The 26,564-nt window shown below is 39.0% G+C and overlaps 2 protein-coding genes across 2 annotated transcripts; one reads left to right on the forward strand and one right to left on the reverse strand.

Annotated features, from left to right (window-relative positions):
- Positions 1 to 7,834: 7,834 nt before the first annotated feature.
- LOC135478297 (uncharacterized) lies at positions 7,835 to 8,859 on the reverse strand. The gene is made up of 2 exons (XM_064758572.1): positions 8,392 to 8,859; positions 7,835 to 7,960 (listed from the first exon to the last, which is right to left on the reverse strand). Exons 1-2 carry the CDS (start codon positions 8,857 to 8,859, stop codon positions 7,835 to 7,837), a joined length of 594 nt encoding a protein of 197 aa, XP_064614642.1.
- A 121-nt stretch (positions 8,860 to 8,980) lies between these two features.
- On the forward strand, positions 8,981 to 24,728 carry LOC135478298 (GATOR2 complex protein WDR24-like). Its single transcript, XM_064758573.1, is given in 20 exon segments — positions 8,981 to 9,245; positions 10,923 to 11,039; positions 11,409 to 11,525; positions 11,704 to 11,781; positions 12,760 to 12,866; positions 13,652 to 13,774; positions 14,445 to 14,576; positions 15,267 to 15,465; positions 16,256 to 16,432; positions 17,343 to 17,452; positions 17,966 to 18,094; positions 18,720 to 18,852; positions 19,875 to 19,953; positions 21,082 to 21,089; positions 21,226 to 21,359; positions 22,269 to 22,451; positions 22,453 to 22,530; positions 22,790 to 22,892; positions 23,367 to 23,559; positions 24,509 to 24,728. Coding segments are annotated over 20 exon segments (2,370 nt in total). The 5' UTR covers positions 8,981 to 9,211; the 3' UTR covers positions 24,645 to 24,728.
- The last annotated feature ends 1,836 nt before the right edge of the window (positions 24,729 to 26,564 follow it).

Consider the following 26,564-nt stretch of genomic DNA (forward strand, 5'->3'; position numbering starts at 1 on the left):
TGGTATTATGGAATCCTTTAGTGGCATTGGTTTCCATTGGTATTGTGGTATCCTTTAGTGACATTGGTTTCCATTGGTATTGTGGTATCCTTTAGTGACATTGGTTTCCATTGGTATTGTGGTATTCTTCAGTGTCTTTGGTTTCCATCGGTATTGTGGTATCCTCTGGTGGCATTGGTTTCCATTGGTATTGTGGTATCCTTAATGGCATTGATTTCCATTGATATTGTGGTATACTTTAGTGGAATTGGTTTCCTTTGATGTTGTGGAATCCTGTAGTGGCATTGGTTTCCATTGGTATTGTGGTATCCTTTGATGGCATTGTTTTCTACTAATATTGTGGTATCCTTTGGTGGCATTGGTTTCCATTGGTATTGTGGAATCCTGTAGTGGCATTGATTTCCATTGGTATTGTGGTATCCTTTGATGGCATTGTTTTCTACTAATATTGTGGTATCCTTTGGTGGCATTGGTTTCCATTGGTATTGTGGAATCCTGTAGTGGCATTGATTTCCATTGGTATTGTGGTATCCTTTGATGGCATTGTTTTCCACTAATATTGTGGTATCCTTTGGTGGCATTGGTTTCCATTGGTATTGTGGTATCCTTTGGTGGCATTGGTTTCCACTGGTATTGTTGTATCCTTTGGTGGCATTTGTTTCCATTGGTATCATTCAGTGGCATTGATTTCCAGTAGTATTGTGGTATCCTTTAGTGGCATTGATTTCCTTTGATATTGTAGTATCCTTTAGTGGCATTGGTTTCCTTTGGTATTGTGGTATCATTTGGTCACATTGATTTCCATTGGTGTTGTGGTATCGTTTAGTGGCATAGATTTCCTTTGATATTGTGGTATCCCTTAGTGGCATTGGTTTCCTATGGTATTGTGGTATCCTTTAGGGGCATTGATTTCCATTGGTATTGTGGTATCCTTTGATGGCATTGTTTTCTACTAATATTGTGGTATCCTTTGGTGGCATTGGTTTCCATTGGTATTGTGGAATCCTGTAGTGGCATTGATTTCCATTGGTATTGTGGTATCCTTTGATGGCATTGTTTTCCACTAATATTGTGGTATCCTTTGGTGGCATTGGTTTCCATTGGTATTGTGGTATCCTTTGGTGGCATTGGTTTCCACTGGTATTGTTGTATCCTTTGGTGGCATTTGTTTCCATTGGTATCATTCAGTGGCATTGATTTCCAGTAGTATTGTGGTATCCTTTAGTGGCATTGATTTCCTTTGATATTGTGGTATCCCTTAGTGGCATTGGTTTCCTATGGTATTGTGGTATCCTTTAGGGGCATTGATTTCCTTTGGTATTGTGGTATCCTTTAGTGCCATTGGTCTCCGTTGACACTGCTTTCCATTGGTACTGTGGTATCATTTAATGGCATTAGTTTCCATTGGTATTGTGGTATCCTTAATGGCATTGATTTCCACTGGTATCTGTTTTACAACAAGTATTTGTGGTTTTTGTGAGAAGTTAATAGGTCAGTCCAGGCTGAGTTATGCATTGATTGGAAATCTGAGTATCCGAGTCTGTGCCAAAACTGTTTTGCTACATGCTGACAAAACTGTTTAACCAGCAATTCTATGAATTGCTGGATTTCAGTGTCACTTTCAACCACGCCAACATTATTTGTATCCCAAATAAGCGCTGCCTTATTGAAGTATCACAGTGTGGACACCACAGTTTAATCAACTGACAACAACAGGCATGAAGCACCACCCTGTCAGGTCACTTTATAATGAAATTTTACGATATAGTGCTGCCTTAATGAAGCATCATGCAGACACCACTTCTCAGGTGAAGACACCAGACATGGGTTGCACACAGTCATGTTATACCAATATTTTACAACACAGTACTGTCTTAACAAAGTATCATGATGTAGACACCACTGACTAACTCTCCTGCATGTGATACACACAATTTAACCTACAGAGCCCATCTTGTATGCTGTGTTGATGGAAAGCAGGTGATCTCTGATGGCCTTCATGTAACACCACCTGAACAGCACTGTTTATCGCTTACTGGCAACAGTACCCCAATACCAATGGCTGGGGAGGTGGAATGTCAAGGAGTTGGAATAAACCAGCACATCATGTGTCATAGCCAGTGAAAGACAAGGGCAAACAAGTAAAACATGATAGCAATTTAATGTTGCCATAAAAGTTGATTTAAATGACAATAAAACTGTCTTACTGGGACGACATTCCCAGCAGTGTTAACCTGGAAACATTGAGTGTTTCTGCATTCTGTACAATAAAGGGGAATTTTGAAGAGATAAGGGATCAATTGTGATTGGTTGACTGGACGAACGTCACTGATGATTGGCTGCCTCTGATGCTGATTGAAAGTATCAAGAATGGGTTCGAAGAAAAATATTTGGATGCTCCCTTACGATTAGTAACGAATGATAAAAACTGACGGAGAAAACATTTTTAGGTTTTAGATTACCCAATGTCCTCGTGAAATTCCTTTGGCAAGACCTAAGTACTGGTAAATTAACTGTTTACAAAAAAAAAGCTGGTAAACCGACAAAAATTTTTAAAACAGTAACTACGAGTTCCAATAAAATATGAAATGTTGTATGAATAAAAAAAATCTTGGTTGTCCTATTTAAAATAACCTTAACACTCAACAGTTAACATAAAACTTCAATCACCTTTAACAAAATTGAAAAATAAAAAGTCAGCAATAAACCAAACACCTTTCAAAGTTAACATTGGCATTCCAGATTGAACCCTTTTATATAAGAGGGTCTACAGTAGAGTGACCTATAAAAGCCCCTAAGATCTCTACAGATCATCAAATATCAAGTTAAAAATTAAAGAAAAACACAAAAGACGATTGAAAATCAAGCTCTTGAAAGTCCATAAAGGAGGCCGTCTCTTATAGACCCTCTTCACTGTTTATTTATTAAAGACAAAATCCTTTTAGTTCATAACACATACGATACCTGTACTTAACCTTGACAAGAAAAAAATTTGTGATTTTTAATTCATAGATTACGCTCGATGTGTAAGGAATATTAATAATAGTTCACCTTGTCAATTTGATAAATGAGAAAATGACATGTAACGAACAATAATTATTTGCTGTGCTCTCAAATAAAAATTATTAAATGACATGCTAAGCAAAAACACCCTCAAATGAAAAGAACAAAAATATTCAAATGAATGGCAAATATTAGCTTCAGCTTTACAATCACTTTGAAAGTAATATTAATAGAAAATATTTTCTAGTTTATTCAACAGTATCATGTATTCAGTCACACAATGCTGCAATGTCCTCGACACATTACGTTGTAACATTTAACTTCATACTTCATATTTTTAAGTCCATACTGATAAAATTTTTAAAACATTGAAATTTCCACCATGCTGTTAAGTCTACATTTGTGTTCAGGTTCAAAAGCAATGTACAATTATCCATGCACCAACTTTGATTCTGATTAACTTTAAAATGGCAGAGAAAATAGGATGGGGGTGCCTGAAGGTGGGGATCTTCTTTGATCAAACTAAAGATATATTACTTTCTATCTAGCCAACACCCCTTAGCCATATCGTATATGCAAAGTTAATCCTTTTTATATAAAAAAAATGAACGACATAAAGCAAATGGAGATACGGCATCTACACATATACCCTCAATAATTTGTACACGAAAAACCGCTATATCTTTCATGTTGACCAAAATACTGTGGATTTGGAAGAATGTCTTTACCATCTACATTTTGTCACTCACTGTTCTGTAAACCATCTTGTTACTGATCAACCAACCATGTCACTGGCTATACTGTAAGCCATCTTGTTACTGATCAACCAACCATGTCACTGGCTATATTGTAAGCCATCTTGTTACTGATCAACCAACCATGTCACAGGCTATATTGTAAGCCATCTTGTTACTGATCAACCAACCATGTCACTGGCTAAATTGTAAACCATCTCATTACTGATCAACCAACCATGTCACTGGCTATATTGTAAACCATCTCGTTACTGATCAACCAACCATGTCACTGGCTATATTGTAAGCCATCTGGTTACTGATCAACCAACCATGTCACTGGCTATATTGTAAGCCATTTTGTTACTGATCAACCAACCATGTCACTGGCTATATTGTAAGCCATTTTGTTACTGATCAACCAACCATGTCACTGGCTATATTGTAAACCATCTTGTTACTGATCAACCAACCATGTCACTGGCTATATTGTAAACCATCTTGTTACTGATCAACCAACCATGTCACTGGCTATATTGTAAGCCATCTTGTTACTGATCAACCAACCATGTCACTGGCTATATTGTAAGCCATCTTGTTACTGATCAACCAACCATGTCACTGGCTATATTGTAAACCATCTTGTTACTGATCAACCAACCATGTCACTGGCTATACTGTAAACCATCTTGTTACTGATCAACCAACCATGTCACTGGCTATACTGTAAGCCATCTTTGTTACTGATCAACCAACCATGTCACTGGCTATATTGTAAGACACCAAGTTGCTGTCAATTCAAGCACGCTATGTCAGTGACTATTCTGTAAACCGTATTGTTATTAATAAACAAAACTTATAGACTCAGTGACTGTACTGAATATCCAAACATACTGTGTCAGTAACTGTACTGTGAACCATCTTGTTACTGATGATCCAAACCTACTGTGTCAGTGACTGTACTGTAAATCATCTAGTTACTGATGACCCAAACATACTGCGTCAACGACTGTACTGTAAACCATCTTATTACGGATGACCCAAACGTACTGTCAATGACTACTTTAAACCATCTTATTACAGATGACCCAAACGTACTGTGTCAGTGACTATACTGTAAATCATCTAGTTACTGATGACCTAAACATACTGTGTCAGTGACTGCACTGTAAATCATCTAGTTACTGATGACCCAAACATATTGTGTCAGTGACTGTACTGTAAATCATCTTGTTACTGATGACCCAAACATACTGTGTCAGTGACTGTACTGTAAATCATCTTGTTACTGATGATCCAAACATACTGTGTCAGTGACTGCACTGTAAATCATCTAGTTACTGATGACCCAAACATATTGTGTCAGTGACTGTACTGTAAATCATCTTGTTACTGATGACCCAAACATACTGTGTCAGTGACTGTACTGTAAATCATCTTGTTACTGATGACCCAAACATACTGTGTCAGTGACTGTACTGTAAATCATCTTGTTACTGATGACCCAAACATAATGTGTCAACGACTTTACTGTAAACCATCTTATTACAGATGACCCAAACGTACTGTGTCAGTGACTTTACTGTAAACCATCTTATTACAGATGACCCAAACGTACTGTGTCAGTGACTATATTGTAACCCATCTTGTTACTGATGACCCAAACATACTGTGTCAATGACTGTACTGTAAATCATCTAGTTATTGATGACCCAAACATACTGCGTCAGTGACTGTACTGTAAACCATTTTGTTACTGATGACCCAACCATCTGTCAGTGACTACTGTAAACCATCTAGTTACTGATAACCCAAACATACTGTGATATACACTGTACTGTAAACCATCTTGTTATTGATGACCCAACCATGCGGTGTCAGTGACTGTACTGTGAACCATCTCGTTACTGATGACCCAAACATATTGTCAGTGACTGTACCATAAACCATGTTCTGATGACCCAAACATACTGTGTCAGTGACTGTACTGTAAACCATCTTTTTACTGATGACCCAACCATACTGTTCAGTGACTGTACTGTAAACCATTTTGTTACTAATGACCCAAACATACTGTGTCAGTGACTGTACCATAAACCATGTTCTGATGACCCAAACATACTGTGTCAGTGACTCTACTGAAAACGTTACCTTGTCACTGATGACCCAAACATACATGTAAATCCCAATGACAAGAGAATTGATTAAGACAACAACAAACCATGATGTACAGTCAATGTTCAATGAATTAGCCCCCCAAAACACTAAGCACTCTGCTACTAAAACACAACTGACAAAATTTAATAAATATCCAAGACATCAGGATTGAAAGTACAAGTCATGAAAATAATCTATCACCGAACCCAGTTACATTGAGTTGTCAGCAAATCACAAATAATTATGTATGCGGTTCAAACAAGTAGGTGTTTGATATCTGTTTATACATCGTAAAAGGTGAAATGCTGATGATAATATGAAACTGACTATTTTCAAATGATTCATTTCTTGGTATATTCTTTGATACTTTTGTTTTACATTCTAATAATAAGTCCATATAAAAAAAACTTCAAGAGTGCTGTATTCATTAGATAAAGCAGCCTGTTGTCGCAAAAAAAAGTGGTGATCAAAATGTACGTGTTCACGTTCAATGACGTAAACACCATAAAGAAGACAACAAAAAAATCAACATTAAAAAACACCTAGTTAACAAGCTAAAACATTTCACTTCAGACTGGCATGGCAGACTGACATCAAACGTTGCGGAGAGTGAATATAACTGGATTGAATTCAGTTTTAAAAAAGTCAATAGATCTTCTAAAAACAGAATCTTGGAACAGATTCTAATCATTAACAAATCTTGGTATACATTTCGTGTCCTCTCACTTGGGGAAGCCATTCATAAGCTTTTCAATGGCAAAGTTTATCAATCCGTCAATCATTGTCACATATACATCTTCCGCTATGCTGGGATAAGCACAGCATCAACAAAACAATGAACGTCTCTATCCCCTTCGTTCTGACAGTGCGACTTTCTTACCTAAGCCATGGAAAACTGGCCAACAATTCCTGCGGAGAAACAGTTCGGTGCTATCAAAGGTTTTCTAAAACCTAGTCACTAGGGCTAATGATACATTAGCTCAGTCAATACACTGCCCTTTCAACGTCACAGAGCATCCATATAAAAAGTCTCACATATTATGCGCACTGTCATATATGTATTTTGCTGTACATATTTCCAGCTGATGGCCAAGCTGTAATTTGTCTGGTCAACGTGTTTTTCTCAAAACCGCCCATGGATTCACTTCCATGCCACGCAGATACACTATTCCTTCCTCACTCTTTCTGCACAATAACGTTTTCCTGGTGTCTTAAAGGGGCAACTACTGGAATTTTCGAGAGTTTCTATCACTGACAGATACATACAAGCTGTCTTCAAGTTCATCCTTTTTCAATGCTGAGGTCAAACCTGCTGGCATGACATCACCATGTTTTCACTTACACATATAAATGCAAGAACATTTTGATGGGTACAAGTTTCAACTCTTCCAGTTCTAGCATCACACAATTTTTATGACAGGACGTCTGAGAAAAGAAAAGCCATCATCAACACCTGATATGCATTCAAGTACAGCTTTCAAAGCTAATTTGTGACTGGCCAGTTTGGAGCTGCTCTTCATAGCTCTGCAATGATGCCCTTCACTCTCTTACAGATTATGCACATCGAATGTACATTTGAAGTCGTAGAATAAACAGAGTATACGCATCCCAGCCTTTTCCCCTGAACTTCCAATCAGCAGGCATTTTCACAAGTCACAGTGCAGCAATTTCAGCTTCTCAAGTAAGCCTCAGTATTCAAGGAATAATGACTTGTCATTGCAAACAAGCAACATTTACGCTCAAAAGTTAATGCCATGTAACCATACATTCCCACTTACATGTGAATTTTCCATGGTGCTCAAACGTGTTGTCTATCATGTTTTCACATGATGTTATTAAAAAGAGCAAAACAACGTCATGTATATGAGTGTGATGTGGATGCCATATGAAGAGCTGGGATCTCGTACTTTATGGAAATCGAAAACATGTGTATCCATTTATCACGTGGTTGAGGGTGGGGCGTTTATGAACGGTTTGGGTGACAATCTTTTCCAGGGGTCCTCCATCATTGAGTTATTATAATACATCCTAATATCAGAACTCCCACCAGGATTACAGTCAATATTCTGAAAAGCAAAATAAAGATCGCATTATGATTTTACTAAATTTAACCAGGACGAATTGAAGAACTAAATTTCTATCATATCAACATCTGGGAAAAGGTAACTGAATAATTTGATGTACACGATGACATAATCAGCCCAATCCCTGATTTTCATTTGTAACTTGTGATGAGCTGATCAACCTTTAGGTAACATTTTACTGTAATATATAAACCTCAAAGAAAAAAATCAACAAAACCCAGTGCATGAAAATACTGCACAAGAAATCAAGGTCTGTATGTTAATACTTTGCATCATCTGTTGTTAGTTATCAGAGTGTTGAAGCTGATGCCTGATGATTTAAAAATTCTGCAATTTTTCGCTTTGCACCTTTAATGTGCCGCTCAACATGACCAACTTACTGTTCAAGTTAAGTATGTTGGCCTAAAATGTACCTTATTTTTGCCCCTTCCTGGTCTGCCACCTCTGAACTTCGGCGTGGAGGTTTTTCCCTGTGAAAAGTTCCCTCTTCCTCGAGGAGAGGAGCAGTATGGGAAGGTATTCTGGCGTGGTGAGAAATGCCGAGGAGAACGTTGTGCGGAGTATGGGCTTATGCCGGGGGCACCCTGAGAATAGCCACCCCTCGGAACGTGGCCGCCTCCCCCGTAAGGACTAGGTACTGCCGGCCCAAGAAACATAGCTTCCATGGGAGACCTAGGGATTTGAAACTGGGGTGACGGCGAGGTGTATTGCTGTGAGCCACGAGGACTCGGTGTTCGATAATGCTGTCTCTGTTGAAAACCGCAGTTTGTTAGATTTGAAGTGCCGTTGTTGTTGTACGGGTTGTAGTGATGGTTCCCCCCACTACCTCGTCTGTTTGGCGAAAATCGCGGACTTTGTGGCGGATACCCTCTACTGTACATGGTTAACGGTTCACGGTGAAAGCTACAATATCGAAAAAAGTTGCAAACGAAGATAAAATACCTGACGGAAGCCTAAAAAAACATGTTTTAACGCGAAACGTGTAAGCGGGAACACGTCTTCTTGTGAACTGTCCTACTTTAGCTTGGGGAATCCCATGATGTACACTGGTTTTGGTGACGTCATGGGGTTAGCGTCACGGGGAATCACCACCGTACAGATGTCTTTGGCTTCCCAATCTAATAAGTTGACAAAAAAGGGATTAATTCCACCGGCTGTGACGTTTTCCTGGTGAAGACCTTTGGCAGAAAACCGTCCTTTGTTTTTGTGCTGTCTTGTGGTGTCAAAGTCAAGATGCATAATGTCACAAAGGCGGTACAAGACCGAGGTAAGGGGGTGGCGTGGCGTTGTACCTTCTGTTCGAAGTTCAACATGACTGTTCAAGTACTGCACATTCTATCTTGTCACGCCAAATATTTTGTTTTTCACGTTCTCTAAAAAATAATTATGTCTTTAACTGGCCAATGTTTAGTATTGAAATTCACAGAAAATAATAAAATCTTAAATCTATTTATTTATTAGATAAAAGATTAAGAAAATAATAGGCCCCACTTTATTACTATATTTCACCTACATGTAAGTTTGGTATTTAAGGAAAACTTAATGCACTGATCTTTTTTCTGTGATAAGAAATCTGTTTAAACTTCACAAGCAAACTCTTTAAGTTGAATGAGTCAATTAGACTCAAACAAAATGTGTTACTTTAAAAATGTTAAAATTTAATCACACCTAATTGTAGTTTTATTTTAACTACATTGGCAACACAGGATAAAAACAAGAGATAATCACAGCTAGATTAGGCTTGCTTATTAATTCAATCACTGTGTCTTTTACCAGCCAGGGATCAGTACACGAGCTGGCCATGAATATTTATTTTTACGTGTATGGCAAATGTAAGCCTACACGTATAGGGGATATTGATGCATTGACTTATTTGATTCTTAATCAAGCATAGATCTGTAATATGCTTTGGAAATTTAATAGTTTTTCAAATCTTAAAATGTATTAAGTGATAACTATTCAATTGCCAGCTGTTAGCCATCATATCTGAACTGGTAATCATTATAGACTTCAGGTCATGTTCAAAGCAAGCTGTCTACATTGTCAACATGTGGTCTGCTCGGCATGTCTTAAACCTGAGTGTTGCATCACAGAGGGATTAACAGGTGTTAATGGCATGATTTGTGAACCGTATATTACCTTGATTACTTGATTCCAGACAGGTAGAAATGAAAAATGTTGTTGACAGTGTTTTGTAGATGTTGATTTAATGAGATTTAATGACATGCAGTGCACAAAACAATTCACGTTAATTCCTTAACATTAAATTTGCATCGTGTCTCGCTGGGAAAGTATGAAGCTTTTTCCTTTTAATTTGGTATTTATTTATGACACCAAAGGTTAAAATACAGTGTACGATGGCAGGATAATATACTTATTTATGAACAGTCAGCTGTAGTGTAAGGACAGAGGGATGTTTTATGAAGTAAAAAAAAATCATTATTCATTAATATTTATGTCATATCATGTATTCAGTTATCAAGAAAGAATGTGATAATAGTTATGATAAATGTTTTCTCATTATGGACTAATCTAGCTCTCACTAAGATATGAAGATCTTTCTGTCAAAATCATCATCTGCATGTGTATGTGTCAAAAGATGAAACAATTTATTAAGACACACAGTTTGAGCTAAATGTGAAGTGATAGAAAAATGTAACACCCTTTCTATGAGCTACTATTGTGTACGTTCGCCTTGTGCACACACACCTTTCTTGTGCACACGCACACCTCTTGTGCTCGTGCTCCTATTTATGTACATGTACACATACACCTCTGATGTACATGTACACCTCTAATGTACACATACACCTCTTGTGTACAAGTACACCTCCTGTGTACATTTACACCTCTAACAGGAGGCTTGTATGCATGAATGATCCATCGGATTAGGTGTAATACACAAAATAATCAAATGCTTGTGTTTTTTTCTGTCGGTCTCCAGTCACCCCTAGCTCTGCTAAGACGATGCACATGTCGTTTGACAATCCTGCTAGGGTGATCATCAATGCCATAAGTCTGAACAAGGACGCTACACAAGTTGTCATAGCAGGCAGAAACAGTAAGTATTTTTCCGTACACCCTAAATGACCATAAATTTCGTCCAAGACTAACTTTTTGCTGATTGTGAGGGTTCTGTTGATTTTAGAAAGGTGTTTTGAGGATTGCTTGGAACTTGGGATGATATTCTGCTGGAAAATTTTGTGAAGGTTTGCCGCACCAAGAAGCATGTTTGGTTCTTCTGTGGTGTAGTCGTTTTATATCCTTTAGTTTCAAATTTTATCTTGTGTTTTTGTTACTCATTTGTTTAAATATGACGTCTCTCATTGGAGTCCTGGACTAATAAACCTGAAATATTTGTATGTTTGTGTCTTTTCCATAAAATATTTGAATATTTAACTTACAAATTTTTTAACATTTGCATTCACAGTTTTCAAAATAGTGTCCATCGAGGAAGATCATTTTGTGGAGAAGACCAACCTTAGGGTGGGGAAAAACATCAATTTGAACTTCAGTGCTGCAGATGTAGAATGGAATCAAAAGGAAGGTGAGTCGAGAGCCAGTCTCTGTTTACAGTTTAGCGCCATTTATCTGCAGAGATCATCTGACAGAAAAAACCTCTGTCCATTAGATATTCATAAACATAGTGTATTTCATTCAAAAATAACGCACAAATCATTCAGGCTTTAAAGTTCTCTGACTTTTTCATATTTTTCTTTTTGCAGATCACATTTTAGCATCTGCTGCAACAAACGGCTCTGTTGTGATATGGAATTTGAACAAACCGTCCAAGTCAAAACAAGGTATGTAGCCATGCTCTTGTGTTCATGAATTTTGATCTAAAATACTCCAGTCAGCTGTGTCAAGTGGTTCAGTCCGGCAATGATCTACATGTGTGCAATGATCAACATGAACGGGGGTGTGGACTCAGTCCCTTTCTTGGTCAGTGAAACTCCATGGTTTGTGTTAGGGCTTTGGTGACAAAAAGCGATTAGCAGCAATTTGTGGGCGATTTGCACAGGTTATCTTACGGGAAGGTTGTCCCACCATGAATATGACATGCCCGCTTACGTCGCTCTGCAGGTGAAAATCTGTCTGACACGTGGAAAAGTCTGTTAGTCCCTTGTAAAATATAAATGGTTAACTTCTGCATGTCCTTCAGTAACGATAAAATTGAGTGGGATGAGTTGCTCATACAAAGCTTCTTGATGTTTGTATTGATTAAAACTTGTCCTGTAACAGTCATTTTAAAAATTCAAGTGTGAAAGTCAGCCAGCTTTAGGCAATCTTAGAGGCTCGAAGAACCCTTTGAGTACACACTACCAAACCTTGACTACTGCTGTACTCTAGGGTATCAGCAAACATCGAGAAACTTACCAAACTGTCGAAAATATATTATTTTATATGTGTTTGTGAAGGCCTTGGGGAAAGACAGTTTCGTACAAATTGACTGAATTGCCTTCAATAAATAAAGATATCACCATATAAAAGACTGTAAATAACCTAAAAATCTCTCCTTGAGTGTTAAAAGTGGCTCATTTGTCCTGATTCTGAGAGTTCTGTTTATCTTATAGGAAAGGTGCATTTAACTGAGTTTTGTTTTGAAGGTAGGATGATATTCTGCTGAAAAAATATAAGTTTCGAAACTAAAAGTAATTTTTTATGACATATATTTTGACCTCCTTAAAAATGCACTTCTAGGGACAAAATTTGAAAGTCATTGACAATAAATAAACAAACAATTAAACTGGGATGTAAATGTTCATATTCTTGCTTTGTAGAACATGTGTTCAACGAACATGCGCGGGCTGTGAACAGGGTTTGTTTCCACGCCATGGAACCTCACATGCTTCTGAGTGGAGACAATGGGGGCTGCATCAAGCTGTTTGTAAGTACATGTACATATACTTGGTGGCATAGGTTTATCCAGGTGGGGTGTCTCAATGTCTTTGACACATCCTTTTGTAAAAAATTAAAATGGGAGAGATGGGTAGACTGGGAATGAGATGGCCTGATTTCAAATTCTAGCTAAATCTATGCTTAGTGGTATCTCAGTACAACAGTGATAGACCGAGAATGGTGCCCTCTTAGATGGAATGTCTACAGGGCATGATCTACATGTAGGATAACAGTCTGGGCACCCATACACTCTAACATTCATTTGGTTAATTTGAATAAGGAGTTTTTCATATAATACAATATTTTCACGTAAATAGCCTTATTTGGTGTTGTAGAAAAGTTCCACACTTAAGAAACCAATTATTTTGGATGTATTAAAGATATATGATCATGATTACCCTTCCCCCACCCCTCCCCCACACTTAATTGTTTTCTCAGTTTAGTGAAGACCAACCTTATATGCATGTATATGAATAATCATCCTAGATCGGGTCATGGGGCCGAGGTGGCCAGCATGCCAGCCCAGTGCAGTGACACAGGAGCCTCTCACCAATGCAGTCACTGATAGTTCAAGTCCAGCTCATGCTGGCGTCCTCTCAAGTCGTACATTGGAAGGTCTGGCAGTAACCTATGGATTGTCATGAGATTCCTATGGTTTCCTTCCAACATATTGGTGGCCGCTGTTGTATGAATGAAATATTCTTGAGTATAGCGTAAAACACGAATCAAGTAAAATAAATAAAAGGCGACTGGTATTTTTTGTGTGTTACTCAGGATGTCAAGCGTAAAGAAGTGAGTATGTCGTTCAACAGTAACTCTGAGAGCGTGCGTGATGTTCAGTTTAACCCTCACCATTACTTCCTGTTTGCTGCAGCCTACGAAAATGGTAATGTTAAGGTGAGTAAACAGGGCTAGAGATCTTCTTTTTTGAAGAAGGGAAGTCAGTGTTTCAGGAAATCAGTTTTCAAGCTTTTCATTTTATTTTTTGGAAAAAACGTGTGAATTATTTTTTAAAAACATTCGCTTGATTTTGTACTCATCGTCGTCTAGTTTATAGACTTTTCCAAGCCCTATATTCAACAGTATTGACATATGTTATTCCTATTTTTATCAAATAAAAACAGATTGTACTTTTGTATGCAGGTGGATTGACACCTTGCCTGTCAGTCAGTTCATCCAAAAAAAAAATAAACAGCTTTCCAGACTTGATTGGTTGATTTTATTGAACTTGGGTAACAGCTTCACCAATGCAAGTTTAAGATCACATTTTGGCCTGTTTCATCCACTTTTTGACAAAATGATGACTGTTTATTCTTCTGTTATGGACTTTGACATGCAAATTTTGCTATCTGTATTATTCTGAAGGCAGAAACTTGTAGGGGACATGTGTTTTTGTTAAGTAAGAATGCTGTTTTTTTTTTACTTACGGTGCATCCTTTCTGACTGCAGCAGGTATAGGTAATTTTTATAAAGCTCAGGGGGATTAAAAGCTGGAAGATCCAGATTTCATGTGGTCATAATTTATTTCCTACAAATTTATTTCACGTTTTTCATTTTTTGCCCTTAGATCTGGGACATGCGGAAGCCTGATCGGTGTGAGCGTCAGTTTACGGCTCATGGGGAGCCCATCTTCACCATTGATTGGCACCCAGAGGATTCTAATTGGATAGGCACAGCTGGTAGGGACTGTACCATTAAGGTAAGTCAACAATTCCAATTGATTTGATTGATGAAAGTTTTCAGGGATTTACCCAGATTTCAGGATATATTTTAATAAATAAAAAGTTAAATTCCCCTAGCCTAATTTCTAGAAAGTTTACTAAATTTTGCATATAACTTGGCAATTTCCATATTTATAAAAGTTATCTGCTTTCACCCCTGTAGAATCTTGCAATGCATGTAGTTTTTGTCCTGGTAGATCTGTGGTCGTAAGTTCAAATCCAGCACTCACTGGCTTGGCTACTGCAGTTTTAAGTTGGGAGGTTTCTCAAGTGGCTGGGAAATGGTGGCGGTTTACTTGATCACATCACTTTCCTCCACCATAAACTACACCACTGGCCTATAAGCGTGAAATTCTTGAACACACTGTTAAGCATCAATCACATTTCACAATTTGTCATTTTTTCTTTGATGCATGACATCAACAAAGTTTAGTTTCTGGCTGAATGTGAGATATTTTACAGACTCTGACAGTTATACACAGTGGTCCAAATGGCAGAAAAAACACATCATATTCTAGGGTAATACTGCTGTGTTGTGGACTGCCTAAACCACACATACAGGCAGTAAGAAATGTTACAAGGTCCCCATTTCAACTGTGTCTTTCAGAAAATACCGGAGAAATTAACAAATATTTATATTTATCCAAAGAATTACACTTATTCCTCAGGTGTGGGATTTAAGTAAGATGAAGTCAGTTCATATAGTCCAGACTATTGACCCAGTGTCCAGGATAAAGTGGCGGCCTCAGAGGAAGTACCATATTGCCAGCTGCTCCCTTCAACTGGACTTCAACATCAACATCTGGGACATCCGCAGACCTTACATCCCATTTGCTGCGTTCACAGAGCACAAGGATGCAGCCAAGGGTGGGCAATCAGTAGATTATTAACTTGATTGTTTGGTTAACGTTTAATAACTTAAAAAATAACGTCTGTGCCTAAGAGTTTCTCACTCATTCGATGGTTCCCAGTTTCCTAACACCATAATGCTGGCTATCTTTGTACAAGTGAAAGATTCTTGACTATGGGGTTTAAAACACCAAACAAATATATGTCAGCTGTTTGGGTAGTTGTCAGGTTTATGGGTGGAAGAAAGCAGTGGACCATAAACCAGTGACCTTCAGTAGGTACATGTACCTAAAGATGCCCTTGACATAAAGCGAAACAAAATAAGCTGAATTTAAACACTCTTGTTTCATTCACCGGTAACAGCAGTCCTGGTACCGGTACCGGTAACTGAAAACCGGTAACTGAAAACCGGTAACTGAAAACCGGTAACTGAAAAAATTCTTCTGCATAGAATATATTGTTTCGTTTTGGATATGACAACTATAACTTTGGAAATTTGTGAGCATTATCAATTTCATAATGCCTAAAGGCAGAAAACTGGTTTCAAGCACTGAGGTATTCTTGTTTCGTTAACCTAAAAGCCCTTAAACAGTCATGTAGATGTAAGTGATAAATTCTTAAGTATGGCTGTGAAAACCAATCATTTAAATAAATAAATTTGTAAAATTTTGAGTTTTTAGGTTGTCCCTACATTTAGATACCACATATGACAGATTTTACCTTTGAAAATTCTTAATTACAGTGTTAAATACCAAACAAATACATAACTAACTGACTTTTTGAAACCTTTGATCACCATTCCATGCAGGTCTGGCATGGAAGCATCAGGACCCACACGTGTTCCTCAGCTGTGGTCGTGACAACACGCTTTACCAGCATGTATTCCGGGATGCTATCCGCCCTGCTGATCATATCGTACCTGCCGGACTCGACTTCAGTCTTCACGGAGCTGTCTCGTTTGCTAACTGTGATAAAGGAACTGTGGGTATGTACCATTATAGCTGATTGTAGAGCCTTGGTGATAAGTGGTGAACAGCATATGTAGGGCCGTTTGCCACTCTCACATTGTTGAAGACCTCTTTTCCTCCCCCTATAATATGGTGTGTAAATTTATACGTCACACCTAGGAAAGTTCATCAGTGACTTGCCCAAGGTTTATGGTTTTCCGCCAGTAAAGCTCCACCATTTCATAAGAGAAAAATTTGTAACTTTGGCATTGCTCACCATTGAATTGATTGTACAACAGCCGCAAGTGCGGGGTGCATTCAGATCAGTGGGATCTTCGGGGACAGCACTGTTGGTCGTGTTGTTGTCTTTTGTATGTATGAATGTATATAGCTTCACTTTTTAAACTACACTATACTTTACCTTGTTTTATATGTATTGGTGCATCTTTTTTATTGGACTCTGAAGTACATGTTTACTGTATATTGTGTTCTCTGTAAAGGCCTTGGGGAAGAACGGTTTCATTATAAATTGACTGAGATACCTCTGACAAATGAAGATATTACTATAATGGAATATGTGCTCATAAACACTTCCCAAGATGCAGTTAGTTTTGTTCAAGACTCTGACTTTGTTTTCTCCACCCACCACTAAACATGACCGCCATTTTTGAGTATGGTAAAAATCAGAAAAATCAAAAAAAAAGACATGTAGACGTATTTACTCTAATTTATCAGCCTTTCTGCAGAAATTAAAATGGAATTCAGGATATTTTGTGTTGTTGTGTGAAATAAAATGTCTTTGCTGAAAAATACGGATACATGTATACACAAAACAAAGTGGAATACAGATAACATGAAGAATAAATTTGATGACATTTTTGATCAGCAGAAATTGTTTTTTTCTCATTTCATCCGTCATTCTTGAATGAACTCTTTCGACAATGAAAGGTTCGCGACCAAGTGGCTTGACATCAATCTTCAGGAAAACCCCTGACAGAAGTGAACAGTTCTCCCAACAGGTCACCAGCAGTCTCTTTATGGCAGACGACATTGAAAAGGTATTAAAACGTAACTCACTTGTGAAATACATGAAGAATATTTGCTTTGGGTTGCAGGGAATTAGGCAATTTGAAGTGACTGAAAAAGTGTATTTGTATGCTTGGGTTTTTACGACTATCACACTGAAGACACCAGACATGACACTGGTGTCACCTTATCCTCTCACCTTATGCTGCCAACCAGTTCTGTTTCCTTGCTCTAACCTCTCAAGATCTGAGCACCAAGCAAGGCAGCAACATCTATATTTCATTGACAAGCCAGTGTTGAAATTGACAGATTGACCCCTGCCATTTGTCAAAGCGACAGTGTCACATCACAAAGGGGACATCACTCTGTTGTAGTATTAATGTATAGCTAATGTGTCCCACACGGTCATTTTTCCATGATTTTCATCCAATATTTAGTCTCGTATGATTCAAAACATTGTTGATTCACATTCCATCGTTCCCATTTTGTGTGTAGTATGGCTATGATTCTGAATTTTTAAAGCCGTTTTTGCTTTGTTGTCACAGTCCATTAATGTAAATCTGTCACTGGATGGGTTTGTGGAGTCTGCGAGAGGATACCAGTTGTCAGGGCGACCCATCGAGGAACTGTTCGACCTCAATGCAAATGTTGCTCTCAGTCTTGAAAAATTTCAGGTAGGTGGAGCATTCACACTATTTTACTTAATGTATTTCTCCTCAAGTTTGATATTTATTTATGCTCTTTAGAAAGGCGTAAAGTCCTTAAAATGATACTTTTGATGCCAATGCTTGAGTTTTTCTCAACTTTTAAACTTTTCTTATAATTATAAAATGGCCGTGTTAGGTTGATGAATCAGTCACAATCAAGCAAAATGAGTCACTTGAAAAATGCTAAAAATGCTAATTGAGTACGGCATTTAGTTCTGTATTTGTTTTTGTTGGTCTCTAAATGTGATTTTTAGTGGATCAAGATAAACATGTGCTAAAAGTCAATTGCGCTGCCATAGCCAGGTGGTTAGGACATCTTACTTACCGTGAGGGAGGGTAGATATACACACTTAGCACAAGCTGGTTATGTATTTGATTTATTTAATAGGGTTTTCTAGACACTTTGTAAGTTCCAGAAGAAACCTTCCTACCAATATTTCCTGCTCTTTGTATTTTGATTTATGGCCTTACATGAGAAATTCATTATGTATTTGTAATTTATAATTCATTCATAGCACAGCAAGGTTAATCATAAACAACTAAGCCGAAAAAAAAAGAAATGACCCTGAACGTTTCTGTTGTTCTCCATCAGGTAGCACAGACGTGGCAGATCCTCAAGCTGCTTTACTCCAACAGTTTGACCTTCACGCCGACCTTTGGCACTCAGCAGAGCCGCTCCATGTCCCTGACGCCTCAAACCATAGAGAAGCAGGATATAGAGAGATGTAAGTGTGATGGGAGGGCTGGGAAGGATTTTGAGAGATGGTGGGGTGGGGAAGAGAGATCATGTGACATTTTAAGATATCTTCCCAGATATTTCAGTACACTGTACCTTGCAGATAAATACTCAGTGATTTATTTCTTTGATTTAGGTGTCACAACGGTGTCTCTTTCTAGCAGGCACCATCCAGTTCTGAGAGTTTTATTGATCTAAAAAAGGTGTTTGGTTTTAGAGAAGATAGGATAATATCCTACTGGAAAATTGTAAGCTTCAGTGCCAAAAATAGTATTTTATGACATTTATTTGCAGCTAAAAAAGCACTTTTTGATACAAAATTTTAGTTCATATTTATATATGATTACATGTTAGTAAGGTTGCCTAATGTTAGTATGGTCGCCTAATGTTGGTACAGTCACCTAATGTTAGTACGGTCACCTAATGTTAGTATGGTTGCCTAATGTTAGTATGGTCGCCTAATGTTAGTACGGTCACCTAATGTTAGTATGGTCGCCTAATGTTAGTACGGTTGCCTAATGTTAGTATGGTCACCTAATGTTCGTATGGTCACCTAATGTTAAAGTGGTAATGTGGCATGGTCGGGCAGTCAGGTTGTATCGTTACGACACACAAGGGTTCAATCCTGGCCTTGTATGGAGAATTTCTCCATTGTGCCCCTCTGGCTGACAAGGTATCTTCGCGGGACCTTGGTAACAATAGGCAGTCTGTTTGTGTCTGTGTGGCCGTCCGCACAGTCTGATGCTGAAGACCAGTGGTCAGTACAGTGTGCAGATTTGTACGTCACACATGGGAAAGTTCACGTTTTTATTATCGCTCGGGTTTCCTCCATCCATTAAAACTGTCTGTCATGACAGAAGTGAAAAATTCTTGAACATGGCATTAAGCAAAAAATCTTACGAATAAATAAATAATGTTTTGGCATTCTGTGTAGGGTATAATTTATTATTTTGTAAATCATCGAATAAGACTTTTTTATTTATTATTGTACATCATTTTCTTTGTGCTCAGTAAAACAGAACCTGGACAACACATTCCCTGATATCCAGGCTGTGGGATGGGGAGGGGAAGAGGGAAGGAACCACCTCAGGTGAGTTACAACATTTGACAGGAACACTGGGGAAACTCTCCGCTGTGTCTGGTAAATTGAAGACCACTCCTAAAATGGGGACAGATGGATGGAATTTTTGTCCGCACACGAGTACATCATCCTGTTCACTTAGAAACAAGGGGTAGTCGTATTTGATATACCTGTATATTGCAAATTTACATATGTCTCGTTAGCTTGTACTCCCTGTCACTGTTCATGGGGCCTTAGGGATAAAGAGTGGCTGAAGATGCCCTGTCTATCATTCATTTAAGACCTCTTGTGTCCCACCAATATGGGATGCATATTTATCGCGTCACATGGCCACATTTCACAATTCACTTTCCATTTACTTTCATGTTAACGTTTAGCCTCACAGCCCTGCCCCTAAATCTACAAGCCCTGAAAGCTGTTAATCCTCATTTCCTGACACAACTGCACTCAAATTCCTGATAGAGGTTGACAGATGAAATTTTTCACAAAATTGACAAACAGCTGATGGAGGTCAAACCCACCTGGGCGGAGGCCAGTGGACCAGGACTTTTCACTACTTTTGCCTAGTGTGCAGCCGCCACCATACTTGAAAAACTTTGAAACCTTTGCTACAAAATGATACCACGTTGCAAGCAGAAATAACGAAAAAGGGCTGCCCAAAGGAGCAAAAGAAAATATATTAAAGAATAGCTCAGCTTCGTCCTTCCCAACCCGGAAGCATTAATTGTGGACTGAAACCACATAGGGGAAAGTTTGGTTGACCTCGTTCTCTGTGGTTTCTTCCACTGACCGCTATGCTATAAGTTAAAAATTCTTGAGTATGGCGTGAACTTGTAGCAACAGTCAGATAAGTAAGAAAATCCAAACGTTGTAATCACTAGGCCTATATTTAGCTGCTTTTGGCCTGCAATGGATTGTCCTCTGTATTTTTATTCTCGGGAGTACAAACCTGTACATCACAGGTGGGAGAGTTCTTCAGTAACTTGCCAAAGGTCAGTGGTTTTCCTCTGGTATGCTTTAAAACTACATGATAGAAGTGATATAAACAAAAATAATGCTCCTTGAAGTTCCTGGTGGCAGTGGTAATGTGCTGCATATTTTTCTTGTAATTTAAAATTTTCATGGTCCTGCTACCAGACTTTCTGGTAGATTCCAGATAACCCAGTAGAGTATGGGGTTCTCTGTTTGATATGTATGTTTGCACATGGCCTGCAACTGACAGCAGGGTGGAGTAGATTACATTCTCAAATGTTTGTGTATTGATTGTGACTCTCTGCGCAGGTGGCACAGAGGATGACTCTGATGCGGAGAACTCTGAACAGGAAAACCTGGCTGAGATAGCCACGGGATTGGGCAATCAGTGCAGCGACTTTTTCTTCGGGGACGTAGACGTAGAACAGCTAACTTGGAATTCAGTTCGCTGAAGCTCTTTGATATTGACAACCCTGGAAAGGTAGGTACAGGTTGCCATCTTGGGAGTCATATAGCAAAAAGGTCACTTTGTTGTTGATGAGCATTGTTTGTTCTCTATTTCTGAAAATAATACAGGAAGACAAGTTTTGTGATGCTTTGCAGGTGTGAGGTCACACAAGAACATTTGGTGTCACCCATCGCTAACACATAGCCACACATGACACTGTACTTTATGAGGCTGTAGGCGTCATATCAGTTTAATCACCTTACAGGCTGACACCTGATTCATAGTGACACTAGGAACATCATCAGACAAATTTCCGCAAACTGGTGAAGATTTTGTTCTCATGGACTTTTCAGTTATAGGGGTTAAATAATTGCATATCCTTTCGAACAATATTAGCTCATTTAGGATTTCGTTCCTATAATTTTAGTGTTACCTTATAGTATCCGTTGGAACTGAAGTAGCATTGCATTTGTATCCCTGTGTAGGTTCTGGACACTGAACACACTCAGGATTGTGTATCTGTTACAGTAGTAATCCCATTAGTAATCATGCTACTTCCTTGCATGGTTTTCAGTTTAGGACAATGGGCTCTGGTTGAGTATATGGTGATTATGTGGGGTGTCATGTCTGGTGTCAGGATACTATGGGGTGTCATGTCTGGTGTTAGGATACCATGGCTCAGGATGTCGTGTCTGGTGTCCGTGTACTGTGTGTAGGTGGGGTGCCATATCGCGTGTTTGTATGCTGTGTGGGATGGGGCATCTTGGAATGGCCTTCCAGTGAGGCAGCACTGTAAATGTTGGCATAGTGGCTGGAATACAAACACACTCACACTATTACAGATATAATATTGAGGGCATCATGATACCTAAGCTAAGCTGAACACATTCTCTGTTTGTTTCAGCTTCAAGACTTGACCCTCCCTAGCGAAGCCTTCCAGCCCCGTCATGAAATCCTTGATCAGTCCACGCCCCCGGAGACACAGCTTCTGAACGGGGCCATTGACTCTCCGCCGAGCGCGAATGAGAGTGACCTGAACAACCAGCACCCAGACCAGGAAACAGAGATTCAGGCTCTGATCAAATCCCCTCCAGCCCATTACCCGCTTACCTGAGTGGAAGTTCTCGGACATTGTGCTGGATATGCTCAAGTACTACGCTGAACAGGTGGGTGGGGCATTAACGAGTTCCAGGATATACTAAACAGGTACAGTGTAGATGGTTCGAGAACATAGTATATTTGACCTACAATTTCAGCATCTGATTCAATGAGTCCTGTTCTTCTTAAAAAGAGATGTTGACGTTTGTTTGGGTAGTGGCTGAGTGCATTGCTCTGTGGTCTGTAAATGTTCTGTTTATTGCTTTGCGTGATACGATATCAAACACTTCACCCTTATCACAGTGACCCCTTGTTTAATGCCCGTAGGGTGACATCCAGACCTCTGTGTCTATGCTGATTGTCCTGGGGGAGAGGCTGCGAGGGAAAATTGATGAGCAGACTCAAGAGAACTGGTTTGCCTCCTACATTGGTGAGTAACAGTGTCCTACATTGGTGAGTACCTACATTGTTGAGTAACAGTCTCCGACAGTGGTGAATAAGTCTCCTACATTGGTAATTAACAGTCTCCTGCATTGCTGAGTAAGTCTCCTGCATTGGTGAGTAATAGTCTCATACATTGGTGAGTAATAGTCTCATACATTGGTGAGTAAGTCTCTTACATTGGTGAGTAAGTCTCTTACATTGGTGAGTAAGTCTCACCTACATGTATGTTTAAGGCTAGTAGACTACAGGAACATTGGTGATAACCGAAACCTTGTGAGTTGTTTCCTTCAGTAATAGTCTCCTATATATGTTAATGACTTCATGCAACTTTCTTGCCTCCTACAAAAAAGAGTGGATAGATTGTATTTAACTGTTCTGCAAGTGATGTGGCTCATAGTTTGTAAGAGAAAGTTGTGATAAAACATTCATAATGATGAAGAAGTTTTCCTGTTTGTTTCAGAGCTGCTGGGGAGGTATGAACTGTGGTCAGTAGCTAATAAGGTGATCAAGCTGAGCGGGTTGCCTCAGATAGGGATGCTCAACCAGCAGTCCACGACAGTCCACACCAACTGTAACAACTGCTCTAACAAGCTGCTCCAGTCTGGCTGGCTCTGTCAGAGATGCAAGTCCCTCACCAACACCTGTAGTATATGGTGAGCCATTTAAGTCCTCACTAGAAAGCAGGAGAGTGGAATTCATGGGTGGCACATTTACGACACTGCTTCGTGGAGGAAATATAACTATATTTCCTCATTTGTTTTATCGGTATTATCGGTATTTAATGCCGTAATCAAGCATTTTTCACTTCCATGTATGTAATGTATGTCAGGTTTTTGGCTGGAGGAAACCAGAGTACTCTGAGTAAACCAGAATACCCTGAATAAACTAGTACCCTGAGTAAACCAGACCACCCTGAGTAAACCAGAGTACCCTGAGTAAACCAGACTACCCTGAATAAACTAGTACCCTGAGTAAACCAGAATACCCTGAATAAACTAGTACCCTGAGTAAACCAGAGTACCCTGAGTAAACCAGAGTACCCTGAGTAAACCAGAGTACCCTGAGTAAACCAGAGTACCCTGAGTAAACCAGACTACCCTGAGTAAACCAGAATACCCTGAGTAAACCAGACTACCCTGAATAAACTAGTACCCTGAGTAAACCAGAATACCCTGAGTAAACCAGACCACCCTGAGTAAACCAGAGTACCCTGAGTAAACCAGAATACCCTGAATAAACTAGTACCCTGAGTAAACCAGAGTACTCTGAGTAAACCTGAGTACCCTGAGTAAACCACCAAGGGTCAGTTTCATGAAATGAAATAAACCCTACTTACAATGAAAATCACGCAAAAGGATTGATCTAAAAATAGGAAGTCAGATAAAAATGGCAAAATTTGTATTTTTAGCTGTGGCTGGTTTTAAGTAATTGACATTATTTTTTGTTGTGCAATGTTTAATAAGCAGCTAAGAATAAATTTGAAGTGTACTTTGTGTTATAAAAGCAAAATGTTTTTCTTTCCCTCGTTCAGGTTTGTAAATATTGGTACACTTGTTAGTATATTGTTAGTACTGATCAATCATTTCTCATTTGGTTTTTTAGCCATTTACCTGTGAAAGGTTTGTATGCCTGGTGTCAAGGATGCTCACATGGAGGTCACATTCACCACCTGCAGGAGTGGCTCCTTAAGAACTCCTCGTGTCCTACAGGTTGTGGCCACCTGTGTGAATACACCTGACAGTTCTCATAGAGGATATATTCATCACCTGCAGGAATGGCTCCTTAAGATTTCTTCCTGTCCTACTTGTCTTGGCCACCTGTGTGAATGCACCTGACATTTCTTATAAAGGATATATTCACCACCTGCAGGCGTGGCTCCTCCTGTTCTACATCTTGGTCACCTGTGTGAATACACCTGACAGTTCTCATAAAGGATATATTCACCACCTACAGGCATGGCTCCTCCTGTTCTACATCTTGGCCACCTGTGTGAATACACCTGACAGTTCTCATAGAGGATATATTCATCACCTGCAGACGTGACTCCTCCTGTCCTTCATATCTTGGCCACCTGTGTAAATACACCTGGCAGTTCTCATAGAGGATATATTCACCACCTGCAGGTGTGGCTCCTCCTGTCCTACATATCTTGGCCACCTGTGTGAATACACCTGGCAGTTCTCATAGAGAATATATTCACCACCTGCAGGCGTGACTCCTCCTGTTCTGCATGTCTTGGCCACCTGTGTGAATACACCTGACAGTTCTCATAGAGGATATATTCACCACCTGCAGGCGTGACTCCTCCTGTTCTGCATGTTTTGGCCACCTGTGTGAATACACCTGGCAGTTCTCAAAGAGAATATATTCACCACCTGCAGGCGTGACTCCTCCTGTCCTGCATATCTTGGCCACCTGTGTAAATACACCTGGCAGTTCTCATAGAGAATATATTCACCGCCTGCAGGCATGACTCCTCCTGTTCTGCATGTCTTGGCCACCCGTGTGAATACAGCTGACACTGTTTTGGGGATCTCTTGCTGGAATGGCTTCATTTTTCATCAGTTTGTCAGGACTTTTATTGTGCCAAATATTGATGCTATGTATAACAGTGCTATATGTACATATTTGCATACTAATTTATTTGTTCAAAGATTGTGTGAGTTTTAAAAATGTGACCTGAAGGCGTTCCATATATAACATCAGTGTACAGATGCCTAATCAGATACAGTAACATTTATTTTTTAATAAATTGTGAATATACTCAAATACTCTTTAGTCTTGATCGAAAGTCAGTTCAGTAATTCTAGTCAGTTATACACAGCATCCACCAGGAACAAGTCATATGTCAAATTCAGAGCTCAATCCAGGATCTCCAAGGCCTAAGTATGTGTTCATAGTTGACTTGGCTTGTCCCCGAGAAAGGAGAATCTGCCACTGTGCTCGATGACCAAGTGTCAGTCCCTAAAGACTTGAGACTTATTAACGTGTTCAATGTGGTACATTCCACTGAAAAATGCGCTTTAGTGGTTGAAAAGGCAGAAGACTTACAGTAAGTGCAGTAAACTGTGAATTAATCAAAGTTTTCACTCCCAGACACTGATTAGGACACTGATTAGGACACGGCCTAATTCACAAGTCCACAATTTAAGCAACACGGACTATGTACACATTACCATAACTAACACCAGTTTATTCACTGACAAAATACAACCATAAAGAGAAGATACGGATTCTTGTACGTATTTCAGGAATGCACACAAACACAAAGCCCAGACACTTTCATTTTTCACTTCAATCTCTGTGTTTTAAAAATATAAAAAGACACGTCCATCCTTTAGAATCCGAAAAAAAAGGTCAACAGCCTGAAACATACATGTACGTAAATGAGGGGCCAATTTCACAAAGCGATTTTTGACTGATGTCAAAATTTACCTTCATGATCTTGATCTTAAAAGAAACAACCTCTAAAAATCAAAGTAGGTATTACTTTATAGATCATTTAAAACTGTATAAATATACTTTCATTTAATTTTGTGGAGATAGTTAAAGGCGTTCAAACTGTTGAATTCTAATGTGGGCTTTATGGACCATACTATCAGAGTTTAGGACGTCTGACGTCACGGGAAGCTTTTCCAACTCTATTCACGACACTGAA

The sequence above is a fragment of the Liolophura sinensis genome, chromosome 11, assembly GCF_032854445.1.
Source record: "Liolophura sinensis isolate JHLJ2023 chromosome 11, CUHK_Ljap_v2, whole genome shotgun sequence".
In the NCBI taxonomy this organism is placed as follows: domain Eukaryota; kingdom Metazoa; phylum Mollusca; class Polyplacophora; order Chitonida; family Chitonidae; genus Liolophura; species Liolophura sinensis.